Source organism: Cupressus sempervirens, chromosome 2, assembly GCF_028749045.1.
Source record: "Cupressus sempervirens isolate cs-2001-9-10 chromosome 2, ASM2874904v1, whole genome shotgun sequence".
NCBI classification, from domain to species: domain Eukaryota; kingdom Viridiplantae; phylum Streptophyta; class Pinopsida; order Cupressales; family Cupressaceae; genus Cupressus; species Cupressus sempervirens.
The window spans coordinates 237,285,279-237,305,090 of record NC_143119.1 but is presented as its reverse complement, the minus strand read 5'-3'; the positions used below and the strand labels follow the sequence as shown (position 1 = coordinate 237,305,090).

Sequence of the window (19,812 nt, the reverse complement as noted above, 5' to 3'; positions counted from 1 at the left end):
TCAATCGTAGGTGGAACCGACTACTCCACCAACATATTCATGCAACTCCCTACTACTTGAACCCCAAGTTCCATTTCTTCGACACTTTTAGAGTAGATGCAGAGGTTCAAATTGACTTGGACACATGTATTTGGAGGGTTATTGATTTGGACCTCTGTGCTTTCAAAACCATTATATTTCTCACAAACATGTCCCCACAAGAGCATTGGTAGTTGGTTATTCCAAGAGATAATACATATATAATTACAACCATGTCATCAACTAAAATAAAACCAAATAGCCTCTAACCTTTTAATTACTAACCTCATGTAAGAATTGATGACTAAAATCTTATTGTTATGCCATTAATATTAAATCTTTACAAACATCATTTTTTTTATCAGGTAGTTTCACATTAGGATTTCCACATTAATCTTGATTACATTAATATATTGGACTTTAATACAAAAGAAATGATAGAATTTGTGGAAATGCGAGTTCCTCATTTTTAAGGCTATATGTAGATTACAATTGATAAATATAGTTTTCATTTTTCAAGGCAATTACTCTACATTATTTTGTATTCTTTACGTCTGTCGCAATTCGAGCTGTTAAATACAGCATATACACAAACACATCAAGCACAAAACTATTTGAAATAAAATATTATCTTCTTATAACTGTACTGCCACATTGTGATGGTCCTGTTGTAAAAGATCACTTTAGCAAAAGTATTTGAACAAGGAATCTAACTGTATATCCTTTGCTTTGCAGACACTTCTTTGGCCATTAATTGTGGAGGTAATCCATGGAGTACTTACGAGGGGGATACCAATCCATTAGGCCCTTCCTCATACTTTTCAAGCTCTAATGGGAAATGGGCAGTCAGTAATACAGGACATTTTATGGATGCTGAAGACCATAAATGGACAGTGGCAGGTGACACCTCTCAATTTGCTAAAGAGATAGACATAGAACTGTATGGAACGGCACGGTGTTCTTCTAGCTCCTTGAGATACCATGCACTATGCCTTCAAAATGGACAATATAATGTACAACTCCACTTTGCTGAGATAGTAATAACCAATGGAACAACATTCGCAAGTCTAGGAAGGCGTGTCTTTGATGTTTATATTCAGGTATATAACAAATACTGTTTAGACCCTTCCTACATGTTATCTAGGTATTTTTCTTAATCTTTTCGGTAATTTCTTCATTATTACAGGAACCTTTTTCAGCATTTCATTATTGATAAATGTATTATTACTAATCATTGGGGTTATTGGTGTTAGTTTCTCTTTCTGTTTTGTTCACAGTTAGTTTCAGTTTTTTGTCAATTTCTGTTAAGGGAGTTCAACTAGTTTATCACATTCTTTTAATCTTAAAAATACTTTCTCCATTTGCATTTAATAACATATGAAGATTATGCAGGTGGGAGGAATTAATAAGTATTCCAGCAATCTCTCCTATAATTTCAATCACTAATAGCTTTAACATAAAAGCAATGATATCTGATCTTCTATCAATAACATCTATAGCTGACTTTATTTCTTCATCTGACTTGTGTGGGCTTCTCTTGTGCCAGTGTGGTGATCTCCTTTTGGACTGTGTTTTGCCTGACTATTACTCTTTTAAGGTCCATGTTTTCTTGCCTTATAGGGAAAGAGCTAACTTTCGCACAGGATGTCATGTTGGTGGCTTAGACCTTTTACAAGATCAGTGATCTCCTTCATAAAAATCAATTTTGTATGAACTGTGATTTTACTTCTGTGAATTTGGTAATGATAGATTTGTTTTTTCCTCCATCAGCAACTTTACTGATGAAGGGCTTCACCATTTTAGAGGAGGTTTTACAAATTATGCCAGATATCTTTGACTTTGATCTCCTGTTTATCACCTTGATTAGGAGATGGCTTCTGCATTAAAAGCAGGCTTGACATTTTTGGCTTCGAATATATTTCACACATTCAACTTGGGTGGCTTAGTATCTGCAAACTCGGATTTGTTCACAGTCGGACCAATGCTTTGGCCGGCCTTGTGTTTTTTGCTACCTTATTTTCTGTGATCTCTTTTAAAGATAGCATATGCCTAGCTGCAAACACTTCCTGTTCTCAGCTACAGATGGATCTTACAATTTCTTCAATGCTCTACTTGTTCTTCGACCTCCCATAATCTCCTGCTTTTTGAACCCAAATAACTTTCTGAAACCTGCTCTGATACCAAATGAAAGAAATAAAAGATTGAAACACATAATTTATTCTATTGATTCAAGGGATTATAAGAGCCTCTTAATGAAATGATCAAGGATCATATTAACAGATGACAAAAAAATTACAATTGCCTCATTATATAGAGGTTTTAGAAGCATCTGAGGACTTCTAGAAACTTATGATGCATTATCGTAAAAAAGGAAAAAAAGCTTTAAAAAAAAAAGCAAAAGACTATGCAAGAAGGAGAAATTAATAAATATTCCAGCAATAGTTTTCTGCCATTTCCATTCTATTCTTTACATCCTGTTTTGAAAGTGGTATTAGAGTTGGGTGTTCCATTTCCCATTCTCATCATCATGCAAGGTAACAAAGCTTGATGTGGGAGCATTTGGGGCCTATGGCAATCAACATTGACCAAAGCTATCCTCAGTTTGTTTTCTTCAGTTTTAGTTTGTGTTTTGTTTTCGGTTTTGGCTTGGCAGACTCTTAACTTTTCTCTATTCAGCTTTGTAATCAGTGCCTAAACCTCTTAAATGTCTATGCTCTCATTGGTTCTTGGTGTCATGGTTGTCAAGGTTAAATGAAATGCCTTGTAATGTTATCTCATAAAGTATCTCTTTCAAGAAAATGCAATTGTCTGGTTTAAATCCAATCTCTACAACCTTTGTCAACATCTGCATGGTCTCAGCTTTGGAATAGAGAAAGGAAATACATCGATTCATAGGAAAATTTATTAGATGTTGTAGTTTCATTTGTGTTGTTACTATAGACATGCATGCAAAATGTGGAAACATAAACTGGGCACATGGACTATGACAAAATGCCTCAAAGAAATGTATCTTGGACTGTAATGATTGCAGGATATGCACAATTGGACTTGTTCAAAAGGCTTTATAAGCTTTTAACCAAGTAAAATTGGCCGATGTTTAGCCTAATTTTGCAACCTTTGTAAGCACTTCATTGTCTGTATCGGAGTTTTAGAGTAGGCTACAAACATCCATAAATACAAAGCCTTCTGAAACTTCCTAACCAATATAGATTGACAGGTATTAAACTGATTCAAGTGAAATTAGGTGTAAAGTCAGCTCAAGCATGAAGCAATAAAGGGCTCCAATTTATAGCCAAATGGGAGAGGGAAAACCGTTTCCATTTACCCAATAAAAGGGCAAATAACACTTACAAAAACCCCACACCTTAGAGAATGAATATCCAAGAGACAATAAAATAATAAATCTCTTCAAGTGACTTCTCCTTAGGCAGGAATTCTAATACCACTGAGACAGTTTGTAACAACCGGTTTTCCCGGGTCTAATTTTAACATCTATCATAAGTATAGAATACAATTTTAACTTCAACTTCATAAGAAGGCAGTTATATCATTCATGTTCATGTGAAGAAGATTACCGTTAAAGTCAGTTAAACAAAATTTCATAACTAAATACTTGAAATACCTTTTAATGAAATTACTTCAGAAATTGAAATCACATACCTCGGAAAAATTGAGACTGAAATTCATCTAAATATGCTTCTGCAACCACTCGAGTTAGTCCACAAATATACTATAACAATTTCTCAAATCGATTGCTATCTAAAAAATCATTTGATGAATACCACTAAATACCAATATAACTTAAATTAGGGCATCACATATCATCTTACCAATTAGGACATCAATTATCATCGGTTTATTTAGGGCTTCTAGTACTGCTTTACCACTTAGGGCATCCGCGACCACGGATTCAATTTAGGGCTTCCGCGACAACGGATTTTATCTAGGGTTTCCGCGACGATGGATTCAATTTAGAGCTTTCACAACCACGGATTCAAGTAGGGTTTTTGATACCATGGATTCAATTAGGGCTTCCAATACCACCATATCAATTAAGGTTCTAGCTGTCACACAATCAATTAGGGCTTCAGATTCCTTTTCCTTCTGATTGCTTATCTGTGACAATTTCTCAAGATTAGATAATTACTTATATTCAATATTCATTTATATGAAGTAAAATGATGATAACAATGAAATACCTCAATTTAATCTTACCTTCTCATAAACAAAAATGATAATACCTGTTTCCGATAACAATTGATTTCATGGCTTATCTCTATTTGATGCATATCTGACATCTTGAGAGAGATCAAACATTGCCAAGGGCTTTACCACCCAACCTCGGACCACAATATATATATCCCCACATGATCTCTAACGAGAAAGGCCCTCCCTACCCAAAATTTGACAAGGAACATCTTACTATTCACTGGGCATCATGAAATATAACACGCCATACGACTTGGCAGCAGGAGATCATCATAATAGGAATATGCATGAGCTATTATTAATTCATATTAAATGATATATATTAAAAATGTCATAACTGATATCACTGGTTCTTATTGTTGATGAATCTTTCCTCACGCCCCCTCAACCTCATCAGGCCTCCAAGCCTGCTTAATAGTAATAAATTCACTCTTGCAGGATATGAATGTTTGTAATACATTCTGAACTGAATTAGTTAATCACAGTTTTTCATTGCATATCCATATCTTTTATACATGTTTAATACTTTCTTATGAATAAAGAAACATTTATGGTTTAAGGCAGTTTTTCAAGAACTAGAATTCTTTTACTGACCACCCCGATTCAGTTTGCAATTATATTAATGAAAAAGAGACACATTGAACATTCTTGATTCAACAGTTGCATTAGAAAGAAAAACATGATTGGCCATTCTAAATTTGGCAACATTCTTACTTGTCTCCTATGCTTATATCTTCAACCAATTTTCAATAACTATATCCTTGAAAAACAAATTCACAATACACATAGATATAGCAGATGAACTCATATTATATCCAACTTGCAAACTAGAAAAGAACAACTCATTGCACTCACTAACCATCAATAGATCTTTAGATCGGTGTCTCCTCGGTGCCTGAACGTTACATCTTATACCTATTGATAAAATTAAGACTCTACATTCTCAAAATTTTCCTTGGTATTCTTAGTTGATCACTATTACTATTTGTTTGTTTGAGAACATAGCTTTTCATGACAAAATCTACAGAGTTAAGACATACGTGGTTTGATAAAGGTATAGTCTGTATTCAAAAGTATTTTTGAATAAAGTGATGGCAATTGGTAATATCAGACAATGAATAAGATGAGAACATAAAGTTTTATTACTTCCTTTATCGGCTTCTATCATAAGCATCAACTACTTTATTAGTAATCATCTAAACAAGCTCTGTTGGCATTTTCTAACATTCTGAGCACAAGGTAAACATCAAGACTCTATTCTGTGCACACAACTCTTACATTTTGTATCAACCCGACCCAGAAAAGACAAGAAAACATGAGTGAAAGAAGTTAAAAACGATTTAGCACATCCTTACTTGGCTATGAATTACTGTGTGCCCTGCTTTGTGAACTCTTCAAATACCCACTAAATCCGATGTTCAGTAATGCGCAAGATTGATCTCGTGTAAGCTCAGAGGTATGATATCGTACTAGGCAGGAATGATGTTGCAGGTGATAACGTTTTGTAGAATGGACGATGGATCTTAGTAGGGTGTTAAACGTATTTGCAAAAGAAGAATTTGAGATGGATATAACAGGATACAAGGCAAATAGACAAACTCAGGTTGCAAAATAGTGAGGTTTTGAGATTATGGCGGAAACAAGAACAGATGGGTATCTTGTTGGTGATGTCTAAAAAAAACAAGGCAACCATATAAAAAGATAATGAATGACTTTTCAGCTTTTGCCGTTACAAGACTCAAATGCATTTTGAATTGCATCAAATGGAAAAATGAATCGTTGGAACAAAGGTGAAAAAGTTCTATTAATATTATTTAATGTTTAAATCGATGACTAAGTGCTAACATTAAAGAATATTAAATTAGAAATAATAGAGCTGGCAAGTGAAAATAACACAAATATTATTATAATTCGAAAATTTATTAAAATCTTATAAGAATACGTTTATATTTAAACTTAATTAATTAAATTTAATTTATTATTAACAACTCATGCAATTCCAGAGATGAGTCCTATTACAAATCGCTTGGTCCTCTACCTGTCTGTCCAATGATGGTGATGCCCTGCCTAATTCTTTTCTGACAATGCTTCCACCCCTTCGACAAGCTCCCTGCAAGGAATTTCTCTGTAATTAAATTATAAATTATAAATAATCATATTAGTTAACCTTTCGTCTTAATTCCATAAATTCGTGATTAACGAATAACTAGCATGTCATCTTCACTTGAAATCATAACGACTAACTATTTTACCATTTCGCCAGATTATATCAAATTAAACTACCAACTGACTTCATGTGAACTTCAATGTCTATATTTCAAGCTAGGTCAAAAATTGGGATGTAACACAGTTGACATTCTGAGTGCTTGTCGACTACCGATGACTGTTCAGATTGGCTAATGGACATCTTTTCTCTTCCCAAATTTGGATGCCTTATACATGAGATGGGAAAGCGTTTATTTTCCCTGTGCTGATTTTCGGTTATCACCTCATTATGTCCAGCTCTTGAATATGCAATTATGATTGCCCATCAAGTAAAAATGTTTAATAATCTTCTCACATTAATAAAAATAAAGTATGATCAGATTTAAGTTTCAGATTCAATTTTATTGTTTTGACTATATGCAGAGATTTTGTTCTAGACTAATAAATAAAGTTATATATGTTCTTATGACCTTCAAGGTAAGAAGTACTCAGTATAAATTTATTTGTAGATAATCCTTATCTTAAGGCCCACAACGAATTTGTGCTCAATGTATATATATACTTATTACACCTTGAATTGTTTAATTATTATAGGTTGACTGATTATACACATACTGCAGAAGACTTGCATATTGTTTATCATCGGTTAATAAGAAAATTGTGTTATTAAGGGATTTGATATCTTCAATATATATATCCAAGAAAGAGGTAAGTACTTAGGGGATGTGACCTCTTCATACAACTCTGCATTCAGACTGGCGTGACCACTTCCTACATTCTATACTCAACTGACGTGATCATAAATGAAAAGGTTTGGCAAACAACTCAACCCAGAAACTGGTCAATGCAATCATGATTAACTTTCCATCTCACATCAACTGTGACAAGCCATATATTGGAGGAGTAATCGATCGGATGAGTCTTAGGAAATGATAACATGTTTGACGTAATAATCACAAGTATGTTCAACCATTGAATGTGCCACAACATGCATGAATAATAGATATTCAAGGGACTTTACAATTATTTGAAAGTGAAAAGGCATATACTTGATATATATATATATATATATATATATATATATATATATATTGTATACATAATTATATAAATATATTCAATTATATATTTATATTGATATTTAGTCAAAGAGTTCTTAATGTATACCTTATGTTTTATCCGACAGAAGCGATAAAATATTAACACGCCCTCTTAGCTAGGGAGGATAAACACAAGAATAAAAATCACTTCAACGTAATAAACAATTTTAAGGATATCTCATTTGATGTCTCAGAAGATTTCCACCATTTGATATCTCATTCGATATCATGAGTATTGGTCATCCAGAATGTCAACACGTGATATTCACCAAATACCCAATTGAGATTTGATACCTCATTTGATATCAAGAGTATTGATCTCCCAGAATATCCACAAATGATATTTACCAAATACTTAAAATGTTTTTTTTGATATCACATATGATATCATGAGTATTGGCCTTCCAGCATATCAATGATATTCACCAAATACTCTTTGAGTAATGGTCTTCCAGAATGCAAGATATGCACGAAACACTGTGAGTAATGGTATCCCAAAATATTAGGACACATGACATTCACCAAGTACTTTGTGTAATGGCCTTTCAAAATATCAATAACATTTACCATGTACTGAAAAATGTTTATAAGGTATGTGCACAAGCATTCTCATAATGCTTACCATATAAACATCTACCATGCAAAGTATAATCTATCATGATCTGCATAGACATTGTAAGATATCCATCATAAGTTATTGTAAGATCATCACCTTGCAATAACTTCTACAGATACAAGTGACATCATTTGGAAGTTCTCACTTCCTCGTGATGTACACAAGGGTTAGGCCAATTAAAAATCACAGTCATGAGATATATAATCATTACATTCCTCTTGATTTCTACATTTTAATGATTGCTAAAGAATCCATCTCAACATGGTTTACTCCCTCTGAATCTCAATCTCCCTCTTTCTACAATAACATTCTAAGAGGAAAAGATCAAGGTACATAAGCCTTCAATAACATGTACAAATAAATAAATGTGATTATAATGTTAGATTTATATACAAAAATATATTACAATGAGTTGGTACTTAAAAATTGTTACCAAGCCAATTTCACTTCAAAACATTTCACATTTATTTTGCAAAGAAGATTATATGAAAATGGAGAACTCTCTCTTAATCCAATATTTCATACGTGTTATGGATATTTGAAGTTCTTCTAGAATGGACATCTTTCGAGATCTATATCTATATTGTTGACTTTGGCAAAAGATGCTTGAAGTTTCAATCTATCAGGGCATTGAAATGTAGAGTGACCATAGTTATTACATTTAAAGCACTGCATTTTAGAGAAATCCTTTGGTTTCCTTTTCTTTTTGAATTTAGGTTTCTTTCTTTTATCAACTTTTGTTGTGAGAACTTGAATATCACCTTCAGTAGAAGTATCATCTTAAGACATTAACATGTACTCTCCTCTTGTATGCAGTCAGCCTTTAATTGAGCAAGTTTAGGAAGCTTCGATCGAGAACATACTCCTTGTCTAAAGGTTTTCCATGATGGTGGTAGTCCTTTCAATGCTGTCATGGTTAATTCTTTTTCATCGTAGATTTGACCAATTGTAGAAAGTTGGTTTCTCAGTTCTATTATCCTCATGAAATATGAAGCAACAGTTTCTCCTTTGTTCATCTTAATGTTGGAGAGATTGTATTTCATAGTTAGAATTCTTGTAGTATTGTTTATCTCAAACATTTCTTGAAGAGCTTTAAACATTTCATGTGTTGTGTCTAGCTCTGAGATGATTGGAAGTATATGGGTCTTAACACCTGTTGGTTCCCAAAACCGCAAATTGGAATCCTATGAGCCTTGCTTGCTCGATGTTGGGATATCCAAGCGGTTAAGGCCAACTTGACGGGATTGATTGACACGATCCAAATCCCTTGCGCTTCTGGCTCTGCAAAACCGAGGCAAGTGTACTTGATCCTAGACAACAACCTTAAATCCAAGATGCTTAAAATAGATCGATTAGAATGCAATTGCAACAAAAGTTTTCCTAATGGCAAAAACTATAGAAAAACTTTAACTTGCAAATTATGAATTAATAAATAAATGTAATTGTATGAATATGATAATGTTTTGAATAAAGAATAATTATAAATTAATGCAACAAATGAATATATTAATTCCTCAAAGGAAAGAAATGAAACAGTTGCTAGCATATGGATTATAAATCCAGAGTAAAAGACCAGTGCTTAATTAAATGGGCAATCATAGTCAATATTATTAGTTGAAACATACAACTTTATAAAGTTTGATATATTTTAACTATAAACAATTTTAACAATTCAAATGCAATGGATCAATTATATAAATGCAATTTTAAACTAGTCTAGGATGCACTTTAACTTCCGCGGAGACAAACTAGACATAAATACGGAAACAATAAAATATTTCATAATATCTATGTTTATTAAATTTAAAATGCAATAATGACACAGTCCACTTATCTGAATATTAAAATATTTATAGAAATTAATAAAAAACATTTATAAAGGACACAACTTAATAATAATTTAAAACTCCAAAATTTAAAATAAATAACTATGTCGGAAATAAAATTGCAATAAAGACACTCCTTACAGATGATCTGTTTATTGCATTTCAATTTTAGAATTGCATATAAATTTGTTTTGCAATCTAGAATACACGGGCTTTGTCCAAAACTTCATTTCTCTGCCAATAAAAGAATATAATACATCATGGGTACCATAATTCTTTTAGAAATGTATATGTATGAATATGAATCTCCTCCTGAATTTGATTTTACATCTCCTACTTATAATATGTGAAGAGTCATGATCTGAATAGTTGTCTTTATGAAAAATCATATTTTATTGACATATCCTTTCAAAACTAATGACTAATCACTAACTCCTATGAAATATTTAAAATATAAACTTCTCATAATAACTGGTTGCGAATTGGATCATATAAGTCGAACAGGGGCATCTCGTCAATGCTAATAGAACAACCTCTAGAATTCACCTTTTCCTCATAGACGTGTCCTCGAGGGTGTTGGTGTCCGCACTTATCCTCTGAATTATCCATCATCTCGTGATTGGATTACACCTGTTTGGGTGTGTGATTGGCAGTTTGTATGACCCGAGCCTTTATCTCCATGGAGTTGGGTGCATCTCTTCAATTCACGCATAGATCTTCAGACCTGACGGCACCACAAAGAAAAAAAGGTCACCTAACGCATCATTCTTTCTCCTATGCCTGGGTTCGCAAATAATCTTCAACGGTATGTTCAAGTTTTCCATCCTCTGCTCGGGTGCCTGAAGACAATCAATCTGTCCGTATTTTCTCAAATCATCTCTTCCTTATCTGCAACAAATACAAAGCAACGTCAGATATAAATTTATCATGGAATCACTAGCATGCTCCTCTTTTTCATATGGCTCTGGACTAAAATCTCAATGCTCACAGAATGAAGAGCATAAACAGAATCATACCAAAACACTTAAAAAATCAATTGGAAGACCATTCTTTAGCAACCAAGCCTTATGCTTACTTTCATATCAACATCCATGTTTACTTTGTACACAGATTGCTTTGGGTGCTTTTTAATCCATATGATAGAGATCCCATATCTGCTCCACAAATTGTAGTTACTCCATTTTGCACACAGTTACATACAACAAATGTAAATAATGTATGGTTTGACACCACATGCCCAATCAATGATATTACAGAAAAAAAAGTCTGACGACTTTCTGATAAATATACTAGAAAATACTTTGATCACTTCAGAATTTCACATGCCTCACCCAAGTTTATTCCAGATATTTAAAACACAAAGTGCCTCGCCTTCAAGTCAGGCAGAGGGATGTGGATATTTTTGTTCAAACATCTCAAGTTAATAATGTACAGGATGTTAATGACTGCCAGCACAATTGTGACTCATACCCTGCCCCAAGTGTAGTATTTCCTGTAGCAGGAAGATCGTATAAAAGAGCAGCTTTCCAGGGCTTCCATATTTTTGCCTAAAGAAAGATGCAAACAATATGTAATTTATACTCCTGATGTTAACCCGGTAACAATCTGCGGGGTCTTATAAAATAAGCAGAAAGCTGTACCTGTTAGGTGATTAACAATTCACAATTTGCGCTTTTACATCCTCACATAAGGAGGATACTGGAAAAGGTTGCAGAAAATCTCTCTATGTTTGCTGAGTGCGTTTGTCTGAAAGCTTTTCATCATATCTATTTTATGTAATCCTCAAAATAGACAACAAAATCAATTCTCTTACATTCTGCTGCATACTTCATTCTCAATTACCTGTTAGATATCTGCATCAAAGCTTGAACATATTTACCACTGTCTACCCGCTTCACATACAACCAATCCTAACAAAAGCATCCCATACTTGTTGTTCATATTTTGCTCGTCAGATCTGCAAATTCTTCTAGTTCACATGTGCACTTAACGCTTTTGAAAACCATCTTCTCAATATGATTTCATGGTTGTATCTAACTGCATATCCCTTTATTTGGACTCTCAATTATGAAGTTGTGACACATGAAACATTCACTATGAGCCATGCACTTTCAGAATTTGATTCATATCAATGCAGGAGATGTTTAATGTTGCGCTTGAAATGCATATATTCTTTGAATGTGCTTTAGCATCTTAACGTGGACCAATGACAAGGCTTCATCAAATCTCTAACATTATTGCTTAAACGGAGACCCTAAATTTTGTGAAAATTTGGGTTCCATCAACACCATCCACAATTAACTTCATTGCTTTGGTGTTATTGCTTTCCCATTTTTCTAATTCATTACTTCCTTTGGGTGGCACTTCAAATTTTTCAATGAATTGTTTGAAACCATTCTCTTTCAAGGTTAACTTCGTTCGCAATTTCCATCCCGCAAAATCCAAATCACCTTCAAGCCTACCTTCTAGCCTTGTATCATTCACCATTTTGACTGTTGTGGGATCTAAGGAAAAACTTTATTTCACTAAATAAATCTGATTGGGATCCTCTCTTGACTAGGCTCTGATATCATGTTGAATTATGATCAGATTTAAGTTTCAGATTTAATTTGACTATATGCAAAGATTTTGTTCTAGACTAATAAATAAAGTCATAAATGTTCTTATGACCTTCAAGGTAAGAAGTACTCAATATAAATTTATTTGTAGATAATCCTTATTCTTAAGGCCCAGAAAGAATTTGTGCTCAATATATATATATCCTTATTACACCTTGAATTATTTAATTATTATAGGTTGACCAATTATATATATACTGCAGAAGACTCACAAATTGTTTATCACCGATTGATATGAAAATTGTGTTATTAATGGATTCGATATCTTCAATATATATATCCAAGAAAGAAGCAAGTACTAAGGGGATGCGACCCCTTCATAAAACTCTGTATTCAGACTAATGTGACCACTGTGTACATTCTGTACTCAACTGATGTGATCATAAATGAAAAGGTTTGGCGAACAACTCAACCCATAAACTGGTCAATGCAACCATGATTAACTTCTAATATTATTAGAAATAAGAATAGAATTACGTCAAATCTATATAATGAGATGATTAATAACTAGAATACGATTAACTCTTATATTTAATAGATTTATTATTATCTCAATCATTATTATTATTTGACTGTGGGTAGGAGGTCTATAATGTCGCCAAGGAGAGGCTTGTATATATCCAATCTAATGGATCTTATCTCAATAGAGGGTAGGGGTCGGTGATCCGTAAATCTTCATGAAATGGACTTGGACATGTAAACTTTGAGGGAGTCAATAAGATGGTGTCTAGGAAAATTGGATAACATTTTTATCATCCAGTCGTAATCCAAATAATAATATCATGATGTGAACATCAAGTGTCAATGTAAAGAACCCCAACCAGTTCTAACTTTAACAAACATCAAATTGCTGCACCTTTAGATATTTTACATTTTGTCAAACACTTTGCATGAAACCTCTATCTCGCTGCCCTTTATTTCCAGATTACTTTTTCTTGATTGTAATAGTTTCAAATTTAGTGTAGATGCTTGCAAATGGTTCTTAGATGTTCAAGAAAAGAAACTGAAGTACAGGTGCAATTTTTTTGACCATTCAAATGCATACATATGATTTCAACATGTAAAATGTGCATCTACAGCTAGTAGACATTTCTACAAACAGTTGGTATGCATACTAATGACTGAAACACATAACTACAATCTGATATTTCATCAAACAGTTCTGGTGGAACCATATAACTCCTCATTTAATACCAAACTGTTTACAATGAACACTAATATAGCTGAAGTAAACAATGCCAATATCAAACTAATGATGTTTCAAATTCATGGTATCATCCTTATGGAAATTATAATTAAAATTTAAGAACCTGTAAGAGGCTGTGATAGGATTAACTTGTAGCAGAGCAGTCATGATAAGGCCCACGTACAGCAGTGACTTCTCCAATTCTATGCAAATGCAGCTAGCATATGATGAACACTACCTTGACACTGGAAACGGTGAACACCTCCACTCCAAACATATGCACGGCTGCCAAGAAAAGTGCCGCGACAATGAGACAAACTCATGCCAAACTCCCAATCAATAATGCCACCCAGTCTGAAATAATAACAGAAATAATGGTGCCTAAATTCACAGCATTTAATTCACCTTCCAGTACAGTGATTACAGTATAGAAGACTCAGATAATTTTCAGCAACCCTCAATGTTGATGCCCAAATCAGATTGAAATCTCAATTCAATTCAAATACAATAGCAGTAAATTGAATGCACAATTCAGAATCAAAATATTGATTTAATTTGCTATACAACAGTAGCAAATTGATGCACAGATCAAGAGGAATCAGTCCTCAAAAAAACCTTGTTGAAAACCTTCAACAAGTTCACTAAATAATAAAACAGTAGCCAAGAGAATATGAATTCTTTTTCTCCATGAAGTCTCTTTTGTAATGCAACTTGGCTTCTTCCTCACACTTTTCACCAAAGAGCCTTTGTCAATACACCTCTTAATTAGAAGCTCTCATTTAATAATTTTATAATAATTTGGCCACTTAAATAATAGTGACTCCTAAAATATTTATCTTTTAAATATGTCATCTGAAACAAGAGTCACACCTATTATTTCCACATGTGACCAAATGCACTTTCCTAAAATAGAAAGGGTCCCTCTCAATCATCATCAAACTTTTCATAAATAGCAAGTGCATAAAACTAAGCCCAAATTAAGTCCAATATGAGTCGAACAAAGACCAAACTGGAACGTATTGGATTGTGAAGAACACAAGACTCTCCCATTGCCAAACCTCTGCCTCAGAAGACCCTCTATCCACAATAATTTGCCTACAAGGATCACAATAAATAGCTAATCCCTCGAATTCTGATGCTGGCAAAAATGAGGACATTATAGTCTGCCCTCCCCAAGATTGCTTGTCCCCTAGCAATCTCATAAACAAATAACACATTAGTCTACCCAGATCCCAAGGGTAGAATCGTGTAATGTCCCTATGATCACTTACTAGCTCCTGTAGCATCATAACCAATCTAATTGATAGAACCTACCAAGCTAAACGCAAAAATGAATATCTCATAGAGAAGGAACTCATAAAGTTGACAAAGCTTCCTTCCTCAAATTGTGCAGAGTGAGCTTCCATACACACTATCTGACTCATGCACAACTGAATTGTGCACCTGAAGAAGTTCATGCACATGAGAGTCGAAATTAAAACCATATGTACTCAACACCATGTACACATCTGTAACATCCAGATTTTCCAAGTCCAAATTAACATCTAACATAAGCATAGAATATAGTTAAAACTTCAATTTCATAAGAAGGCAGTTACATCATTCATGTTCATGTGAAGAAGATTTACCATTAAAGTCAATTAAACAAAAATTTCTTAACTAAATACTTGAAATACCTTTTAATGAAATTACTTCAAAAATTGAAATCACATACCTCGAAAAACTGAGACTGAAAATCATATAAGTATGCTTCTGCAACCACTCGAATTAGTCCACAAATACACTACCAATTTCTCAAATCGACTGCTATCTCAAAAATCATTTGATGAATACAACTAAATACCAGTATAACTTAAATTAGGGCATGACATATCATCTTACCAATTAGGGCATCAATTACCATCGATTTATTTAGGGCTTCTGATACCGCTTTACCACTTAAGGCTTTTGCGACCACGGATTCAATTTAGGGCTTCCGCAACCAGAGATTCAACTAGGGCTTTCGATACCACGGATTCAGTTAGGGCTTCCAATACCACTGTATCAATTAAGGTTCCAGCTGTCACACAATAAATTAGGGCTTCAAATTTCTTTTCTTTCCAATTGCTTATCTGTAACAATTTCTCAAGATTAGATAATTACTTGTATTCAATATTCACTTGTATGAAAGTAAAATAATGATAACAATGAAATACTTCAATTTAATCTTACCTCTTCATAATAAAATGATAATACCTGTATTCCGATAAAACAATTGAAGGCATGACTTATCTCTGTTCGACGCACATTCGACAACTTGAGAAGGTGAAACATTGTTAGGGGCTTTACCACCCAACCTCGGACCACAACTTGTCCCCACACGATCTCTAACAAGAAAAGCCCTCCCTACCCGGAATTGACAGGGAACATCTTACCATTCTCTGAGCATCAAGAGATATATCACGCCATACGACTTGGCAGTAGGAGATCACCATAACAGGAAAATGCATGAGCTGTTAATTAATTCATATTAAATGATAAATATTGAAATGTCATAATTGTTAATACTGGTTCATATTGTTGTTGGTTCTTTTCTCACACCTCATCACCCTTCTTCTTGACCACATAGCCGGGTGAGTCCCAGGCATTCGAATTTTCTCAGAGTAGATGACTCTGTCAATTATTCAAGATGATTACTTATATACCTACTGTGGTTACATGATTATGAACTTTAGAGATTTCAGATATGATGTTTAATTCATTAAATAATCATAATTGATTTCTCTTAAACTCCACCTCTTCACCATTGATGGCATCATTGCCAATGATAATATTAACATTTGAATATGATGAATAAAAGATAGATTAGAAATAAATTCAGTAGGATCTTTAATTAATAGCTATCATTATTATTCCAGCTTCCTTATTCATGGCTGTGAGATTTTATCAATTAACGATCAACGACTGACATGCATATCAGACCCTAAATATTTCGTCTAAGATGCTATGTTTAAGTATCTATTTGCAAATTAAAAAAAACAATATTAAAATAGCTATCAACACATTTATTCAGATTGTATATAACATGCAACAGTGTTAATCTTTAACATGGAGAGACGAATAAAACTGAGCACTGATGGGCATATCAAAAAGATAACAGATGTATCATATCCATTAAGACAAATCTTACCAAAAGCGTTCCAAAACATTTACATGAGTTGTGGATGGTCATATCCATTAATCCTAAGTGAGTTCCAACAAAAGTTAATGAATGCAATTCTACTTTAATTTCTCCCAACAAACTTCTATTCCAAATGGTTTACTCGCCTTATAGATGTTATGTTTGAGGGAAAAACACAGATTTAATTGATATGTTTCTAGGTGACTAATAGATTAAATTCTTTAGCAAACTCATGCATTTCGAGGCTTGACTGAATACTAATTAACATTCATGTTTATCTCAAAGTCTTAAGCCTTAGAACTGAATTTAAGTGGCAACGAAATCTACTCTAATCCATATCGATTATTTCAGACTGGTATGGAATTCAAACAAATACTATTGAGGAGGAACCTGGTAGTTTGGATTTGAGAATTTCAAAATGGAAATGCGCTCTGGCTGTACAATCAACCTTCTAGGTTCTTTGAAAAATAAGTTGTCTCCTTCTTCCTGGATTTATCACGGAAAGCCACCATTTTTATTCCTTAACAAATATAATTTTGAATGTCTTGCGCGTGGGAAAGACTCCCATTCACAATCTGAGACCCACAACTAAGAAGGAAAAAAAGAATCGATATTAATGAAGTTGGTTTTATGAAGTAAGCAATCGGATTTTGTTTTCAGTCCTTCAGGAGAAAGGCACTGTTCACAGGGAAAAGAGAGTTGATGGTTCATAAAAAAAGATACGGCCAGACCTATTAGCTTCCATCAGTTACAAGATCATAATCCACAGCTTCCATAAAATGACTTTCTAACTCCCATTAACCTCCTCGAATTCCCCAAGATGACTATATGAAAACATCAAAAATTCCAATTTAAAGATAAGGAAGAGAAGTTGGAAAAACTCAATTTGCTAAATGTTATCATTTAAAACCAAATAATATTAAATTGGAAGGATAGAGTTGAACATTATTATTCAAGAATTATAATTATTTATTATAATTCTAACGTTATTAAAATCTTATATGTATAAGCAACATTATTTTATTAATTAAATTATAATGGTACCAAATCATTGTTATATTTAAATGATCAAAGATAATTTAAAATTCTTTAATATACATTTTATATTTAAACTCAATTAATTTAAATTATTAAATAACTCGTGCAAGTCCTGCAAATGTATTCCATTTCAAATCGCTACGTCCTTTACCCGTCTGCTAGTGATGGTGATGCCCTGCCTAATTTCTTTTCTGACAATGCTTCACCCCTTCGGCATGCTCCCTGTAAGAAATTTCTTTGTAATTAAATTATAAATTATATAATCATAAATAATCATAACAGTTAACCTTTCATCCTAATTTCATGAATTCGCGATTAACGATCAACTAACATGTCATTTGCACTTGAAATCATAATGACCAACTAACTTACCATTTCGTCAGATTATATCAAATTAAACTGCCAACTAACTTCATGTGACCTAAACGTCTATATTTCAAGCTAAGTCAAAAATTGGGGTGTAACAACATCCCAAAACTCGTCTATGAGCCCTATCTAAACTCTTGATGCATTAGAAGGATCCCAAACATTAAACAAAATTCCGCCAAGAAGAACATCCTCTGATATCTACTACTCAACTTTGAACTCAACTTCTCCAAACCCAAAGTAGTGAAGCCAATCAAGAAGACCCAACCACACTTCAGTGCTAACCATGTTAGCAGGGATCCAAGGCACTACTAGAAATAGATAATACTAAGAATGGGGGAAGGGGGGAATCTATATTTTACAAACTTATTCTCACAACTGAATATTATTAATTACTTTGCAACATGCATATGAAAGTATACCAATAATGCTGAACAGTAAATAAAACCATACACAAAGAGAACTCATAACACCATATTTTGTTAACTAGGAAAACCCTAGCCAAGGGAAAACCTTGGTGGGGATGGCACCTACAAAATGATCCGCTAAACAAAAGAATCATATTAAGGATATTGACCCTGTTAGGAGTCTATGAATTATATATAGTGTCTCAATCCTTGTTAGAGGACTAGGCCCTATTAAAAGCCTCAACCCTATTAGGAGTTGTTAATACAATTAAAACTGTACAAAAGAAGAGCCCTCTGTCCTAACATGCATTTATACAATATAGCGCCTTCATACAGAATGAGATAGATACAAAAACTTCTTTATTGCTAACTGTTGTACTTCTCATAGCTCTGATCTAACATCAGAGTTTGCATTATAGATCTCTCATACAAGTTCACATGTCATATACATAGTTTGCATACTCATCATATAGTTCGTAGTTGCATTGTATCACAACTTACTCATCTTTTATTTCGCATGAAATAATTCTTTACTTATACTCTTTTCTTTCACAAAAACTCTTATGTAGTCAGCTTGATGCATTCACACGTTATAGTAATTTAGGCTGAACATCTAGGATGTTGTCCCTATATAATTTAAGTAATTATCTTGTAGCCGAAATAATTCCTTAACACTTTACTCCTTTGTTTCTGTTGTACTTTGTTTTGCTGTGCATAATGTCTTTACTAGTGTTTGACCTATAACTTTGTCTATACTGATCTGCGCACTTAGGTACGTCATCATGACACTCTGTTTTACCTATCCTTAACTTTGCATGTGCCAAATATTTATGTAGCCTTCACAATACCAAAAAACTATCTCTACACTGCTAGTGAAATTGTCTAACACTTAGACAATTTTCTGTCTTTGACTATAGAATCTTCAACTGTATATTCTGCAAATCTAATCCTGAGATATATGTTGCCATAAATGGCAACCTTAACTCATCCTACTTAGCCATATTGCCAAAAATCTCCACCTTTGGCATTGATGGAAACATATGGGAAAATTGACCAAGTCCAA

General features: G+C 33.5%; 1 protein-coding gene across 4 annotated transcripts in view; it reads left to right on the top strand.

Annotated features, from left to right (window-relative positions):
- The window catches only part of LOC149571915 (putative LRR receptor-like serine/threonine-protein kinase At1g53440), a 262,162-nt gene that overhangs the window by 197,319 nt on the left and 45,031 nt on the right, over positions 1–19,812 (top strand). For all 4 annotated transcript variants that reach the window (XR_016359885.1, XM_089813318.1, XM_089813317.1 and 1 more), the window contains one exon: positions 754–1,118. Coding sequence is in view for 3 of the 4 variants with exons in the window: in XM_089813318.1 (XP_089669444.1) it covers positions 754–1,118 (365 nt within the window). In the remaining variant the exon portion in view is untranslated. The remainder of the gene's footprint in view (positions 1–753; positions 1,119–19,812) is intronic.